Consider the following 16,975-nt stretch of genomic DNA (forward strand, 5'->3'; position numbering starts at 1 on the left):
ACGGCACAATCTAACTGAAGAAACGGCATGTACGTGCGCATGTGCCAATGATGTCAGCACATGCAAATACAGGGGATGTCTCCTAAAGCGTGCAGGTTTAGGAGATATCCAGCGTAGCTACAGGTAAACCTTATTATAGGCTTACCTGTAGCAAAAAGTGGTTGTAAAGCCTTTACAACCAATTTAACTATTGTACTGTGAAAAAAGGTCTAAACACAAAACTCCAGCTCAAAACCGTTGTTTTAATTTGCATAAGTACAGAACACAAATGAAAATTGTGTACTGTACAATACAATGATGTACAGCACGCAGTTTAGGTGGGGAGAGCTGGTCGTAAGTCCGAGCAGTCAAACAGGCAAGTCGCTAAATGAAGAGTATCTGTATCTCGTCGGGGTCAGCAACAAAGTTTTAAAGTAAGGCAAAAAACATTTTTTTTTATTTTTAATAGCGTAAAGGGGGGTTATAACCCCTCTGAGGTTTATATTTACCATCTGTGTCCTATTGGGGAGATTTCACTTCCTGTCCAGAAGCTATAACAGGAAGTATGAGAAAATCCATCTAAAGTGAGGGAATCACTGGTTGTCACCAGAACTAGCCATGCCCCTTGGAAGATATTCTTACTTTTCCTGTTCTGGGGACAACCCAAAATTTGGGATTTTCTTTTATTTTCACTTTCAGAGATAATGGTAAGCATGACAAATAGGAGAGGGTGAATCTCCTTAATGGGGCATAAACAGCAACAGAAACCTGCCAGGTATTCTAATCCGTCTCCACTGTCTCCAAAACTAAAAAAAAAAAAAAAAAAAAAAAAAAAAAAAAAAAAGTTTTGCCTATATTTTATGGTTAGTAGGTCAGCTGAAGTTGATGATCTTTGGTCTAATATTTTAAAGAGATGAAAAAACAAAATCCGTTTAGCACCTTTTCCAAGTACATTGAGAACCATTTATTTCTGCCAAGATACTTGATCTCTAGCACATCTCACAGCTGTGTGCTTGGTTTGGTCTATAAAATATTCTTCAGTAAAAACTGTACAAAAATAGTAAAACAAAAAAAAATAAAAAAATCACAGTCTAGTGATATACTGCCTGGTCCACAAAAACTCCATAAAGCACAAATTACAAGTCTGTATGTTCAGGTTCCTTTGTGGAAGGCGCTTCTGCCTTGTCTTCCTGCTGCCTTGAATCCTCATATCTGATACTGGCGAATGCTACTTCATCTGCTAACTGCTCCAGTGACGGCCGGCCCACAATAAGATTTCGCAGCGAAATGCCTGTCATCAGGAAACTAAGCCAGACAACAAAAATACATAAGGAATTTTAATAGATTTTGAAATGCAGTATAACAAAATAGCTACAGAATCCTAATAATGATGTTATTGTAAATTGCAATTCTCAGCTACATTTCATACTTAAATTGCAGGTCTATGGTCAAAATGTAATTATATTCACTTCCACAGACATTTTTTTTTTTTTCTAGCCTACTCCTATTAATCTGAATGACCTTGACGTTTGTAAACTTAATTTGTGATGATTTCCTAAAAAAAAAATTTTCTATGCCCTGTGCATAGGCACTGCCGTGGCACACATTTCATGGAGCCTGCTTTCTGAACTACTGAGGTGGGAAGCTTCAGGTGGCGGAGTCAGTACGGGAATCAGTGCTTGCAGACAGCAAGGTACTACGGGATATGTAGTCCTTAGAAACAGAGTAAACAACAGAGGAGAAGATGCCAAACATGCAGGGAATACAGGAAGTTGTGGAAAGAGATGGCCAGCAGACAGGATGAACTCACAACATGAACGGGGATTTTTCAAGTAATGTTATATTAGACTGTCAAAAATAGTTATTGTTTGTATTATTACAATGGTTTTATAAAATGAAAAAAAAAGTGTATGCTAGGACTAAAGATTTGCTTTAGGGCTGGTTGTGGTAGGTGCTCAGTACACTAAAGATCCCCACTGCACTAAGCAATCTTCCTGTATGCAAGATGTTAAGTATCAGAAACGTTTTTTTTAGTGCCATCTTTCTTACATAGGATCACCATTGATGTAAGGGTGTAACAAATCCATGTCGTGTCTTCCACCGTTGACAGAGGCCTCCAGAACATTCTGAGGTGAAGAGACCATTCCCCCAGATCCAGGCACTGATGACTGAAAAAGTCCGCCTGCCAATTGTCCACTCTAAGAATGTGGACTGCAGACAAAATCAGAACATCTATCTTTTGGCTCAGGTGAGAATCTGCTTCCCTTTGGGCCACGCTGAAGATTGATTTCAAAGCCACACCTGTGGCATTGTCCGGCTGAACCCTTGTTGGTTGTCCCTGAAGCCACTCTTTCCACTGCTGAAGGAATAGGCAAATGGCCCATTCGTTCCAGAGAAGTCTGAACTGCCTTGATTAACAAGTTCCCTGAACCGTCCCTGACCTCAGGATGACTCCACAACCCGACTAGCTGGCATCTGTCATAAGAACCATCCAGGTTAACAGGAGAAATTACTTTGCCAATTCTAAAGCAGGGCCAGTCAGCCACCAGATCGGGGATATCCTGGCTTAGGGGGGACAGGTGCATGTGCCGATCCAGAGACTGAAGTAATTTGTCCTACACAGTTAGAAGCTGCAGGGGCTTGGAGTGAGACTTATAAAACCTCACTGTTTCAAATAAGGCTAACATCAAGCCCAGAACTCCTATGCAAAACCATGTGGAAATTTAAGTGTCAACAGCACAAAAAAAAAAAAAAAAAATTATATATATATATATATATATATATATATATATATATATATATATATATATATATATATATATATATATGAATGTGTTTTGTATTTATGATTGGTTTGTAATTTAATCTTCCGCAGTTAAATTATCCTATTCCATAGATTTTAGGAAAAGATATGTTTAGAAAAAGAGGGTAACTGTGCTGATTTAAATGTATATCAATAATACAATACCGCTACTATAATATGAAAAAACCCTTATACCTCAACCTCACAGCTTGAAGTGCAAAATATATCAATAAAAGGGCCAAATTAACATTTATTAATCATCAATGTTGTTACTATAAAATGCAATGTGCAAATATTGTGCTAAATATCAACATAAATATATGATATTTCCAAAGTTCTTTTCCATTAGTTATGTGTGTTCTCAAATTCTCCTGCGTGCTTCGTGCTGAATCTTTTCACCAATTCGTGTGCCACCATCACCTTATAAAATGGGCACTCACCAGAACTTAAACAGAGATTTGCCTTTGGTCCATCTGGGATAACCACTCCACTGTTCTGGCTTAGCTCCAGCTAATTACCCCCTAGATATTCCTCATGTTTCCATAGCCGCAATGATGTCCCGCAAAAATTTAAAATCCATCATAGCGCAACATGTATGTAAAAAGTATTTATTTTGTCTAAAAAGTGTTGACAATAGGTAAAATTCAAACTCATATTTTGCGGTGCCTCAAGACCAGCACCCAGTCTTTCCAGCTGTTTGTTTTTGGGGATCTGTCACGCCGTTCTGTCTCTCTAACCGGGGTGCGTTCCAAGCCTCAGTTTGGTATGGGTCCGTAGGCAGGAAGTGACGTCCGTGATTACCCAGAAGCCTCTACACGTTTTGCATACATACATGCGTCATCAGGAAGCTTATGCAAAACCAGACTGATGGGAGCTTTTTGGAGTGAAGAGGCCAAACATAAAATTGGAGAGTCAATACCTGCTCCTGGTGTAGAAATACCCAGGTCTGGCCAGTGTCCAAAATGAAGCCTTTGTACTTCATGTGATGGGTCAGATCCAGCGCAGACTTCTGGAGGATGAGGACCCACCCAAAGTTCTAAAGTGACTGCATTGTCCACTGTACAATGGTCAGTACCATAAGCCCACTGGGAGTTGTTCGACCTTTGGAGTACTTGAGGAATCTGTAATGATTGACCCATGTCACGTGATACATGTTTGGCAGTGTGTTTGGATGGCAAATGCTCAAAATGGCATCTTCAGTTGAGTACAGAAACAGGAAATCACTTCCCCTGGAGGGGGCCTAGCATACAGCACATGCACCAATCCATCCAAGTCTAGCTATATGTGACAGGGCTGCTGCAACCGAATGTACCAGCAAAGAACAAGTGTGTTGCAGAGCTGTTGCAATAGAATGTACCTGCATAGGGAAAAAGCGTTGCATGGCACTCCATGGCTTTTGAATTGTCCCAATTACTGTGCTCCCGACCTATGGAATCACACTGCCAACCCTGCTGTGCACTAAGGCAGGGGCCTAACATCCAAGGACCACTTCAAAGGGTAGGGAGGGGTGGTCCCAGTTGAGCCAATTCCTGGGAGGGACCCCCATGTAAAGGAAAGGGGCTCAGTCCCAAACTCACTACCCCACCACTCCGGGTGCTACAGCCTAATGAAAGACATTAACTCCCTGCTTTGGGGGGCAGGGGGCATACCTCCTCTTTGGAGGGGGTCTTCAGGGACAGGGTTCCACCACATGGGTGGACCTTAAGAGCTAACTACTTCTTTATGTAAAAAGAGGTGAACTCCAAATCTAGTGTCCACTGCCTGCAGCAATGTTGCAGGCTGACCCTGTGTCTTCAATGTAGTGGGATCTGGGTACAATGCTGATCTGAAAGCTGCAGAAAGTAGCCATAGTGGCACAGCCACGATTAAAGGCAGATCCTCTTTAGGTATAATATGTAAGCAAAAAGCCAGAAAACAGCTCTCAGTAGAGAGGCCTTCCTTCACCCAATGACACTGGCAAAAACATGGGTTTGCTGGGAGTTGAAGGGGTTATATGGGCTGTCCAAAGTTGTGTTCACCAGTGTCCAATCACCTGGGGGTGTCTACATAAATCCCAGTGTCTAGGAGAATGGGAGGATGAAGTCCTGTACTGTATGATTATTTATTTATTTGGCTATCTTTGTCTCCCAGGGGATATTTCCTTCACGTCCTGTCCCATACACAACATGAACGTCTTAGAGATTTGTCACTGAAACAAGTGTCACCATTGAAAGATTTTCCTCCATTTCTTTTCTGGTGACAATGGTAAAACTTTGCATTTCTCATCTTTTCTTTTTTCTCCTGGTGACCATGATTAGCAATAGAGAGGGTGACACCCCCCGCTCTTCCCCCAGAGGGACACAGATATCAATAAAAAATGGATGGTGTCCTTTGGGTACAGCAGAGGAAGTCTGAAAAACCTGCCTTTCTCAACAAACATGGTTCTAAAAAGCATTTGACCCACCATTGAACGGTAAGGAATACTTAGCCGAAGAGTGAGAGGCATGAATCTAAGGCCCCATACACTCTTAGATTTTCTGCAGATTTTTGCCTTCAGATTTACCAAAACCATATAGGAGGTCAAACCTTCAATCAGGCAGGCCCTTGCACTACATGGTTTAGGTAAATCTGAAGACAAAAACCTGCAGAAAATCTAATAGTGTGTATGGGGCCTTAGTCACACTGCTAAGAACATTTGCCTGATTAGGGTCAGAAACGAGGAAGAGATCTGGGTGAACATTCACACAAGGCTGCCTATCAGCCATAGTAGGATGACCTATCTACTGTTGATCAGGTCTCAAAAAGGTCTCCAGACATACTTTTCCTACTAAAGCAGATACCTGCAGCAGGATCCAAGTGTGTTTGCCTATTGACAATCTAGGGGATCTTAGCAAAAGAGAATTCCTTCCAAGCGGGAGATAAGGAGCACCCAGTTGCAAAACCCACCCCTTCCATGTGGAGGCTACCAGATTAGGAGAGCCAGATTGAGGGTCCTGGTCTCTAAGGCAAGACAATGAGGTCAGAAGTAGCACGCTCTGCATCTTCCAGCACAGGGACCAGGCCTCAGGTGAAAGTCCTACAACACTTAAGTGATGTCCAGTGGAGACCATGTTGGGAGACTGACTCACTGTGGGATCCCTTGACAAGGAATGGACTATTTGTTCTGCAGAACCAGGCTTAAGGGTCAGGGTATGTAGAAATACCTGTAATTGGAGTCCCCCCAGGGACCCCATTCACCTTTCGAGACCAATGTGTCCAGTCCTGATTTTTTTTTTAAATGATTCCTATAAATACCTGATCTTTGCTTTTATAGTTGGTCACCTAACCTTTGGCTGCTGTATTCCTTCGATCTACGAGCTATACAGAGGGAGGGTGACTGCTGTGACCAGAAGAGATCAAAGGTATTTATAGGCTTTATTAAAAATTGCGGTATGCTGGCCTACATTTGTTCTGTTTGCCAGTGTTCCAACCTCCTGTAGGTGGCAGTTGAACCTGAATTCCTGTGTTTCTCAATGGACAAGAAATAAATACGTTTTAGGCAACATCACCAGACACTGAGCACAGTTGGAAAATTACCAGCTCTATCTACACTGAAACTCTGTTAAGCTACATTACTGAATGTAAATATAACATTCCTCTTGGCCTGGGAATGGGAATTCGTTTAGTCTTAACTCAAAAAAAACGGGTGATATAAATCTGCTGTGTTATCAGACAGACAAAGTTAGCATTTTTCAACCTTCCTTAACAGGAAAATAAAGTATATACATTGTATGCATATTTTGTATTATTTTACCATTTACCCTAAAGTTATTTTTGATATTACCTTTACATGTTTAATCTTGCATACTTTTATGATTTTAATAAAAATAGAGACATGTAGCTTAGTCACTAGAGAGATCTCAGTGGCATCTCTTTGCCTTTGCGTAAAGTCCAACTCAAGGTTAATTTTTTCTGTTTCAATATTTTTATTGAAAAGTTGAATAAACAGGAATAAACAAGAGACTACAATCTGCTCCTTGTGCGCCCTCGCAGGGACTACAAAGCATGAATATAAAACCAAAGGGCCAGCCATCACATTATACTTATAATAAACAGAAGAAAAGGAGGGAATATGAGTAGGGGATGGTATCGAGACTGGTTCCAGAACCAGGCAACTCGTTCCCTCGTCGTTTCCGGAGGGCAGGCCCTTCTTCCACCACCCCCTCCTACGGGGGGCAGCAGAATTCGTTAGCAATGGGAGAGATTACAAAGAAGAGTGAAGAAAAATAGGGAACAAAAGAAGAAAAGATGGAGAGACAAGAGGGGGAAGGAAGGGGGGGAACGTTCGGGTGTGGGTGCCTCGCCAAGAGGAGTTAGACCAAGCCCAGGCATGCAGCTTGGAGCGCGGGGAACTCATAGGAGATCCACGGCTCCCAGATTTTTAGAAATTTAGCATGAGAATCATGAACAATACTGGACATACGTTCCTGAAGTAACATTGCAGTCATGCGGGTTTTAACACCTTGAAAATCTACCCGTTGGGACTTCCAGGCTTGGGCAATGGTCCGCTTGGCCGCTATAAATAGATAAGTAGCCAACTTCTGTTGAGGGCCCCGCAAACCAGGTACCGGGCAATGTAGGAGAGCTAGCTTAGCGTCCCTTCGGATGGTTAGGTGGAAAAGTGTCTGCAGCAAACCAAAAATCCTAGACCAGAACCCCACCAGCCTTGGGCAAGTCCACCATGTATGCATAACATCACCTCGCTGTCCACAGTTGCGGAAGCACCTGTCCATACTCCCAGGGAAAGCCCGTCAAGGTTAATTTTTTCTCCCCCAGGCAGTACAATTTCTTCTTGTTCCCCGCATGATGTTCTGTTTTTTGAGCTTAACTAATGAATGCCCAATGTCACTCAACCTGGAAGACTGAGGCTGCATTCACACCTGAGCGTTTTCAGTCCCTAAAACGCCCGAAAAACACCCAACAAGCAAAATCGCATTCATTTCAATGGCACCTGTTCACATCTGAGCGTTTTGTCACCTGAAACAAAATGACTTAAGCTCGAAAAAGAACATGAGCTTCTTTGGGGTAGATTACAGACGTTTTTCTGTTTTTTACATTGGTGACCTATACAAAAAAAGTGGCAAAATCGCGGTAAAAATGCGCAACTTTGAAGCGCTCAGGTGTGACTGCAGCCTGAGGAAAGACTGAATTAATGAATGAATGAATTAATTTTGGGTGTCATGGCCCTACCCCCTGAGCACTCACAATGCACTGATGCAGAGGGCAGCGCTAAGGTCATCACATCAGCACCACTTTCTTCATCATCCAGGGTCATCCACTGCTGAGAAAGAACTAAAGAGGAAGAGGACCTAGGGAGTGATGTGAACAGCCAGAACACGTCTGAAAAGGGTAGGTGTAGTTATCTATGCTGCAGGCAGAAGGAAACATTTCCTCAGTCTCTTCTCCCCAGTAATAAAATTATTACACTTTAACTCTGCAGAGCTTCAACATAAGAATCTGCAGCAGGGGGTCCATGTGTGTCTGATATTTCTGAGCAAGAGAACCAAGAAATCTGCAATGACTGGGGTTTACAACTCTGAGCCAGCATTTTAGTTCAGCAAGCAGATGCAAACACTGATGGTGCATGAAATGTAAAGTGGTTGTAAAGTCACATCCATTATATACTTTTATATTATCTGTTTAAGGAACATATTAAAGTTGTTCTAAAGTTAGATTTTTTTAATCTTAAAGAGGAGGGCCGGTTTAAAAAAAAAAAAAATTAAAAAAGTCAGCAGCTGCAAACACTGTAGCTGCTGACTTTTAATAAGCACTTACCTGTCCAGGGCGCCCGCGACGTCAGCCGCCCGAGGCCGACCCGTCCCTCGGCTCTCGGGTCCCGGCGCCGCCATTCTATGTAAGATTTGTGATTGGGCGGGCTGTGTTCTGGGACACACAGTTCCCAGAACACAGCACGACCCATTACCCAGAAGACGCCGCGCGGAGGAGAGAAGAAAGAAGATCTCCGGAGGAGGAAGAGGCAGATTAGGATGATGTGCCTAGCAACAGGCATTTCTGGTAAGTAAAAAAAAAAAAAAAAAAAAATTAATTTTATTTTTTTCTAATTTTTAATGTGTTTTTCTTTTTCCAGGGTGGCCCTCCACTTTAATGCATTCTATACATCAAAATGAAAAAAAACTTCACCCCCCGTCCCTCCTCATACTTACTTGAGCCCCATCTAAACCCAGCGATGTTGCACGAGAGACTCGGCTGTCCAGGACTCTCCCTCATTGACGGAGACAGCAGCGGGGTGCCACTGGCTGAATGGACACGCAGAGCAGAGCCTAGGCTTGGGTGCCCCCATAGCAAGCTTGCTGTGGGGGCATGTGGCAGGAGAGAGGGTCTTGGAGCGCTGGTGAGGGACCAAAGAAGAGGAGGATCTGGGCTGCTCTGTGCAAAACCACTGCACAGAGCAGGTAAGTATAACATGTTTGTTATATTTTAAACCCCCCCAAAAAAGGAGACTTTAGCATCACTAAGTAGAGTGTGTGTGGTTTTTTAAATTATAATGCTAAATACCTTCTTTGCCTAGGGCTGCTGTGTGGTCACATGTCCTCCCTCTGCTCTCCTACCCGATCTAAGGGAGTACAGTGGGAGGGGCTGAGATTCCCTTCTGAAGTATGCAAGCTAGCATAGGGAGGACATGTGCCGCCAATTTGGACATCCTTCCAGGGCCGGACTGGCCTACCGGGATAACAAGAAATTTCCCGGTAGGCCACCTGCCCTGGGGCCGTTTTGAACAGCGACTACAGCGCTCTCCTCCCTTTGTCCTCCGGCGCTTGTATACATGGCCATCTCTTGTATCCTGTCCTCAGTCTCGGACCCATCTCTTGTATCCTGTCCTCGGTCTCGGACCCATCTCTTGTATCCTGTCCTCGGTCTCGGACCCATCTCTTGTATCCTGTCCTCGGTCTCGGACCCATCTCTTGTATCCTGTCCTCGGTCTCGGACCCATCTCTTGTATCCTGTCCTCGGTCTCGGACCCATCTCTTGTATCCTGTCCTCGGTCTCGGACCCATCTCTTGTATCCTGTCCTCAGTCTCGGACCCATCTCTTGTATCCTGTCCTCAGTCTCGGACCCATCTCTTGTATCCTGTCCTCAGTCTCGGACCCATCTCTTGTATCCTGTCCTCAGTCTCGGACCCATCTCTTGTATCCTGTCCTCAGTCTCGGACCCATCTCTTGTATCCTGTCCTCAGTCTCGGACCCATCTCTTGTATCCTGTCCTCAGTCTCTGACCCATCTCTTGTATCCTGTCCTCAGTCTCTGACCCATCTCTTGTATCCTGTCCTCAGTCTCTGACCCATCTCTTGTATCCTGTCCTCAGTCTCTGACCCATCTCTTGTATCCTGTCCTCAGTCTCTGACCCATCTCTTGTATCCTGTCCTCAGTCTCTGACCCATCTCTTGTATCCTGTCCTCAGTCTCTGACCCATCTCTTGTATCCTGTCCTCAGTCTCTGACCCATCTCTTGTATCCTGTCCTCAGTCTCTGACCCATCGCTTGTATCCTGTCCTCAATCTCTAGCCATCGCTTGTATCCTGTCCTCAGTCTCTAGCCATCTCTTGTATCATGTCCTCAGTCTCTAAACATCACTTGTATCATGTCCGCAACCTCTGACCATCACTTGTCTTATATCATGTCTGCAGTCTCTGAGGGGGATTCTGGAGAGGAGTTAAGAGCGAGAGCGCTGCCAGGATGGGGGTCATAGGAGAAGTCAGATGTGTGTGGACTGTGGAGAGGAGACTATAGGATAAAACCAGAGCCACCAACCTGGAGCCATCTAACTGATTCCCGCATGGTGCGCCTGAGAGTAGGTCAGTGACAGCATCACCAGGCAAGTCTGGGGGGGGGGGGGGTCACTGATGTAAGGGGGGAACGGATATAAAGGTTTTCCCCTGATATCAAGCCCTATGTGCTTTCACATTTGCCTTCTGTGTGTGTGTATGTATGTGTGTAATATATATATATATATATATATATATATATATATATATATATATATATATATACACACATATATACATATATACATACACTCTTCAAGTGTGCTTTAAAATGCATGGTTTTCCCTTTCATGAACAAGGAAATAACGATGTTATGATGTTGGGCTGGTATAATAATGCTATGGGGCCGGTATGATATTTTTTCCAGGGCTGGTTTTTATTCCCAGTCTGGCCCTGCATCCCTCTACCTGAGGTGATGGCCATCGGGAAGGCTAGCTTGCGTGACAGCAAGACTAATGGAATTTCCTTGATAGGCTCAAACGGTTGTTTCTGCAACGCAAACATCACCAAATGTAAGTCCCAATGACACATAGGCGACCTAATGGGGGAAGCAAACGAGTTGGTCCCTGCATAAAGGTTCGGACCAGCGAGTGAGAGTGTACTCAAAGCCAATCTGATTTCCACAGCCAATTGTAGAAAATAGAGAATTCTCCCAATCACATATTTCCGAAGATGCCATTTTCTGACTTCACACCAATATAAGCCTTCCAGACCTTATGATAGATCTTACTAGTGATCTCTTTCCTAACATTCACTAGGGTAGATATCACCGGTCCCAACATGCCATGATCATTCAGCACCCTGGCTTTCAAATTTAGAGACTGTAAATTGGGGTGAAATATAGGACCTTGAGACAGTAGATCAGGGCAGCGCAGAAGTGTTCATGGCCCGTCTATTGCCAGTCTCATGATCTCTGGGAACCAGGGCCTTCTGGGCCAGGCTGGTGCCACCAGGATGACTGGAACCCCCTCTCTCCAAATCCTGAGCAACAAATGTGTAAGGAGAGGGATCGGGTGGAAAACAAACCAGGAAGAACTGGCTCTATGAAACTACCAGAGCATCTGCTCCGGTTGCCAGGGGATCCCTTGTTCGAGACACAAACTGATGTAGCTTGTTGATGAACCTGGATGCCAACAGATCGACATCTGGCTGTTGCCATTGCTGGCAAATTTCCCTGAACACATTTGGGCGTAGGGACCATTCACCCGGACAGATCTGCTGACGGCTGAGATAATCTGCCTTCCAGTTCTCTACCCCCAGGATATGGACCGCCTATAGAACCAGAACATGTCCCTCTGCCCAGGCTAATATGTGATTCACCTCCTCCTGAACCCTTATAGGGCAAGTCCTGAAGCTCCACTGTCCACGACCGTAGGGCCAGACGTATCACCCACTACTCCAGGATGTTGATGAGCAAACTATGCTCTGAGCTTTGAACCCCTCTAGGGTCGCTCCCCAGCCCGAGAGACTGGCATCTGTGGTCAGCACTCTCCAAGACACTGGGAGGAAGGATATTCCCCTTTGCGGGTTCTGATCCTGCAACCACCAACTAAGGCTTATGCGCGCCCGGGGAGATAAGGACATGGGGTAATCCAGGGCTTAAACTCTCCTGTTCCAAATCGACAAGATGTCTTGTTGTAAAGGCCTGGAATGGAACTGGGTGTAAGGAACTGGACTCAAAGGAGGACACTATCCTTCCCAGAAGAATCATACAGACCTGAATAGAGGGTTGCCTGGTTCCCCTTACCTGACCCTTCAGGGAACAGCTCTTCAGATCTACGGGTGGCAAAAATACCCTTGCCTGGACCGTATATAGGTTTAGACTAGAGGTCGACCGATATATCGGCCGATATTTGCCGTTTTTTTATTAATCGGCATCGGCCGATTGTGCTGGTAAAAAGCCGATATAGAACTGCAGCGGGACTTTGAAATGACTTCTGTAATAGAAGTCAGTGCAAGTTGCCATAGAAACGTCTTCCTCCTCTCTGGGCAGTCTGCCAAGAACAGAAAGATACAATGTTTACACTTGAATGAATGAAATCATCTCTGTGTGTAGAAGTTCTCAGTTTAACCATTTAAAGACTAAATCTTTTCTGACACTTGTTGCTTACAAGTAAAAATCCTGTATTTTCTGCCAGAAAATCACTTAGACCCCCCCCAAAAATGTTTAAATGTAAGAAATTTTCTGTATCACTTATGAAGACTGCTTTCACACTGGAGCGGGCAGGCGTTGATGGTAAAACGCAAGTTTTAGCGGCTCTTTACCATCATTTTAGCGGTGCTATTTGGCTGCTAGTGGGGCACATCTAACCCAGCTAGCGGCCAAGGAAGAGGTTAAATGCGCCCATGAAGCACTGCTGCCAAATCGCATTGCATGCGCTTCGGCAGTGGTGCCCATTCATATCAATGGGCAGGAGTGGTGGAGGAGCGGTATACACCACTCCAAACGTGCTGCTTGCAGGACTTTTTTTTTAAGATCCTGCCAGCGCATTGCCTCAGTGTGAAAGCACTCTGTCTTTCACACAGACTGCAGGGGAGCCATTTTGCAGGCACTTTACAGGCGCTATTTTTAGCCCAAAAGCGCCTGAAAAACACCCCAGTGGGAAAGGTGTGTTAGATCAAGGGGGATTAAAAAAATAAATAAATAATAATAAATAAAAAAGGAAGAAAATAAATAAATAAAATCGGCCTAACATATCGGCCCAAAAAAAAAATCGGCATCATATATCGGCTATCGGCCGCCATGATTTCTAAATATCGGCATCGGCCAGAGAAAAACCCATATCGGTCGACCTCTAGTTTAGACCTGAGCTGGTCTTAAGGCTGACTTTTCAGGACTTAGACCAGGTATTCTAAACACTGCACTGTGCAGGCTGCGCTCTGTTCTAGGGCCTGTTATGAGTGATCTCTGAGCAGGAGGTCGTCCAAGTATCTGAGCACCAAAATTTCCTGGGCCCTTAAAAAGATCTAGTACAGGTGCTAGGACCTTTGTAAACACCCAGGGTGCTGTGGCCAGCCCTAAGGTCAGCTCCACAAACTAGAAATGACCTTCCTCTACTGCAAATTGCAGGAACATCTGATGAGGTTGAAAGATAGGTATGTGTACATACGCATCCTTAATATCGATGGAGGCTAGAAAGTCTCCCATCTGCAGCAAGGCTACTACCAAGCAGAGTGACTCCATCCAAAAGGACTGAAATAATAGATACTGGTTCAGGAATCTTAGATCCAAAATGGGCCTCGTGTCCCAGTTTGGTTTTTGAGCTATGAACAGGTTTGAATAAAACCCAGCGCCCCTTTCGGATACAGGAACCTGTAGAATCCCTGCCTGATGCACTAAATGATCTAGTGCCTGAAACAATAAGTGTCTTTTTGGAGGATCCAAAGGAACGCTGGATCTTAGAAACCTCTGAAGGAGGAAACCCCCGTAATTCCAGCTTGTAACAGCAGGGATACTGTTGAGATAACCCACTAGTCCTGAACCACTGTTTTCCAAATGTCTGCAAAATGAAGCAGCCTTCCCCACCATTTGATAGAATGGGGGCGTCCCCTCAAAAGGAGGGCTTGGTGCCAGGTTTAAAAGAGTTTTGGATTCAATCAGGAAAGGGAGAAATGGTTTTTAGATCAACTGAGATAGCGGAAACATTTAAAAACTATTATGAGAAAGTATACTCAGTAGCGCAGTCAGAGGGACTAGTGGGGGAAGATAAGGAAACACAAAGAGCAGAGTTCCTGGAAAAGGCCCAGCTAACAAAAATCACGGAAATAGACAAGGAGGATTTGGATAGACCCATAACAGAGGAGGAATTAAATAGGGCACTTATGGAATCAGCTTCGGGGAAAAGCCCAGGCCCGGATGGGTTTACGGTATATTATTATAAAAAATATAAAGAAATATTAATTCCGCATCTATGTAGCTATATGAATGGACTGGGTATGGACTATGAGTTGAGTAAAGATGCAGTTTCTGCTACTATAACTGTAACCTGGAAGGAGGGGAAGGATGAGACAAGGTGCCCTAATTATAGGCCTATTTCATTACTCAATGCCGATACAAAGCTTTTTGCTAAGGTGCTGGCGGGAAGAATGAAGGGCTTGATGGGCACATTGATACACCCAGACCAGGTGGGCTTTATACCAGGGTGGGAAGGAAAGGATAATGGGGTGAGAACGGTGCTCCTTCTGTCCCAGGAAAACGGGGGGTGGGGCCCCAGCCTACTCTGGTCGATTGATGCCCAGAAGGCTTTCGACAGGGTGGGCTGGGGTTTTATGCTTCAGACATTGGGAATGATGGGAATAGGTCCCAAAATGATCAAGAGGATTAGGACATTATATAGCCACCCGACCGCCAGGGTCAGGGTTAACGGTATGTTGCCCTTACCTTTCGAGTTGAAAAATGGAACGAGGCAGGGATGCCCCCTATCACCCATTTTGTTTGTGTTGTCCCTGGAACCCAGGGGCGGACTGACCAGTCGGTCACTCGGGCGCCGCCCGAGGGCCCGCGGACGTTAGGGGCCTGGACTCGGCCATATGAGAGGCCACTTGCAGCGGCTGAATTACATGCCGCGCCCGCGATGCAGATAATAACACTGCTAACTGTGCGCTGCTCCCCGCCGGCCCCTCCTTCCCCTGTCCATCCCAGGCCAGGTGCTTGTACTGTATGCATCGTGACATCACCTGACCTGGGACAGACGAGAAGAGTGGAGGGGCCGGCGGGGAGCAGCGCGCTGTTAGAAGTGTCTCAGGCTCAGCATCCAGTGACTCAGTGAGTGAAGCCGAGACACCAGGGCCGCCACACGCGATGGGGGGGGGGGGGGGGGCGCGCGGTACAGACAGATGCATGGGCCCCGGGTCCCTCCATCCCACAGTGTCCTCCTGTGCTGTGTGTATGTCCTGTGTGCATGTCCCCCTGTGTGCTGTGTGTATGTCCTGTGTGCTGTGTGTATGTCCTGTGTGCATGTCCTGTGTGCATGTCCCTCTGTGTGCTGTGTGCATGTCCCCCTGTGTGCATGTCCCCCTGTGTGCTGTGTGCATGTCCTGTGTGCATGTCCCCCTGTGCTGTGTGCATGTCCCGTGTGCATGTCCCCCTGTGTAAGTGTCCCCCTGTGTGCTGTGTAAGTGTCCTGTGTGCATGTCCTGTGCTGTGTAAGTATGTCCCTCTGTGTGCATATTCTCCCGTGTGCTGTGTGCGTGTCCCCCTGTGTACTGTGTAAGTGTCCTGTGTGCATGTCCTGTGCAAGTGTGTGTCCTATGTGCATGTCCCCCTGTGCTGTGTGCATGTCCTCCTGTGTGCATGTCCCCCTGTGCTGTGTGCATGTCCTGTGCTGTGTAAGTATGTCCCCCTGTGTGCATGTTCTCCCGTGTGCATGTCCTCGTGTGCGTGTCCCCCTGTGTGCTGTGTAAGTGTCCTGTGTGCATGTCCTGTGCAAGTGTGTGTCCTATGTGCATGTCCCCCTGTGCTGTGTGCATGTCCTCCTGTGTGCATGTCCCCCTGTGCTGTATGCATGTCCTGTGTGCATGTCCTGTGCTGTGTAAGTATTTGTCCTGTGTACATGTCCTCCCATGTGCGTGTCCTCCCGTGTGCGTGTCCTCCCGTGCTGTGTGCGTGTCCCCCTGTGTGCTGTGTAAGTGTCCTGTGTGCATGTCCTGTGCTGTGTAAGTGTGTGTCCTGTGTGCATGTCCCCCTGTGCTGTGTGCATGTCCCCCTGTGTGCATGTCCCCCTGTGTGCATGTCCCCCGGTGTGCTGTGTAAGTGTCCTGTGTGCATGTCCCCCCGTGTGCATGTCCCCCCGTGTGCATGTCCCCCCGTGTGTGCTGTGTAAGTGTCCTGTGTGCATGTCCTGTGCTGTGTAAGTATGTGTCCTGTGTGCATGTCCTCCCATGTGTGTGTCCTCCTGTGCTGTGTGCGTGTCCCCCTGTGTGCTGTCCTGTGTGCATGTCCTGTGCTGTGTAAGTGTGTGTCCTATGTGCATGTCCCCCTGTGTGCGTGTCCTCCTGTGTGCGCATATTCCCTCCAGTGTCCCCCTGTGTGTGTGCCTTCTCCCTCCAGTGTCCCCCTGTGTGTGTGCCTTCTCCCTCCAGTGTCCCCCTGTGTGTGTGCCTTCTCCCTCCAGTGTCCCCCTGTGTGTGTGCCTTCTCCCTCCAGTGTCCCCGTGTGTGTGTGTGTGTGTGTGTGTGTGTGTGTGTGTGTGTGTGTGTGTGTGTGTGTGTGTGTGTTCTCCCTCCAGTGTCCCCCCCGTGTGCTTTCTCCCTCCAGTGTCCCCCCCGTGGGTGTGCGCGTTCACCCTCCAGTGTCCCCCCCCCGTGTGTGTGCGCGCGTTCTCCCTCCAGTGTCCCCCCTGTGTGTGTTCTCCCTCCAGTGTCCCCCCCCGTGTGTGTGTGTTCTCCCTCCA

General features: G+C 46.2%; 1 protein-coding gene across 1 annotated transcript in view; it reads right to left on the reverse strand.

The window, feature by feature from the left end:
• Nucleotides 1-919: 919 nt before the first annotated feature.
• The window catches only part of GGCX (gamma-glutamyl carboxylase), a 98,079-nt gene continuing 82,023 nt past the window's right edge, over nucleotides 920-16,975 (reverse strand). The window contains exon 15 of the mRNA XM_077469565.1: nucleotides 920-1,284. Within this exon, the coding sequence (XP_077325691.1) occupies nucleotides 1,116-1,284 (169 nt within the window). The 3' untranslated portion in view covers nucleotides 920-1,115. The remainder of the gene's footprint in view (nucleotides 1,285-16,975) is intronic.

Source organism: Lithobates pipiens, unplaced genomic scaffold (assembly GCF_037356315.1).
Source record: "Lithobates pipiens isolate NorthernLeopardFrog02 unplaced genomic scaffold, aLitPip1_a1.2 Scaffold_8, whole genome shotgun sequence".
NCBI lineage: Eukaryota > Metazoa > Chordata > Amphibia > Anura > Ranidae > Lithobates > Lithobates pipiens.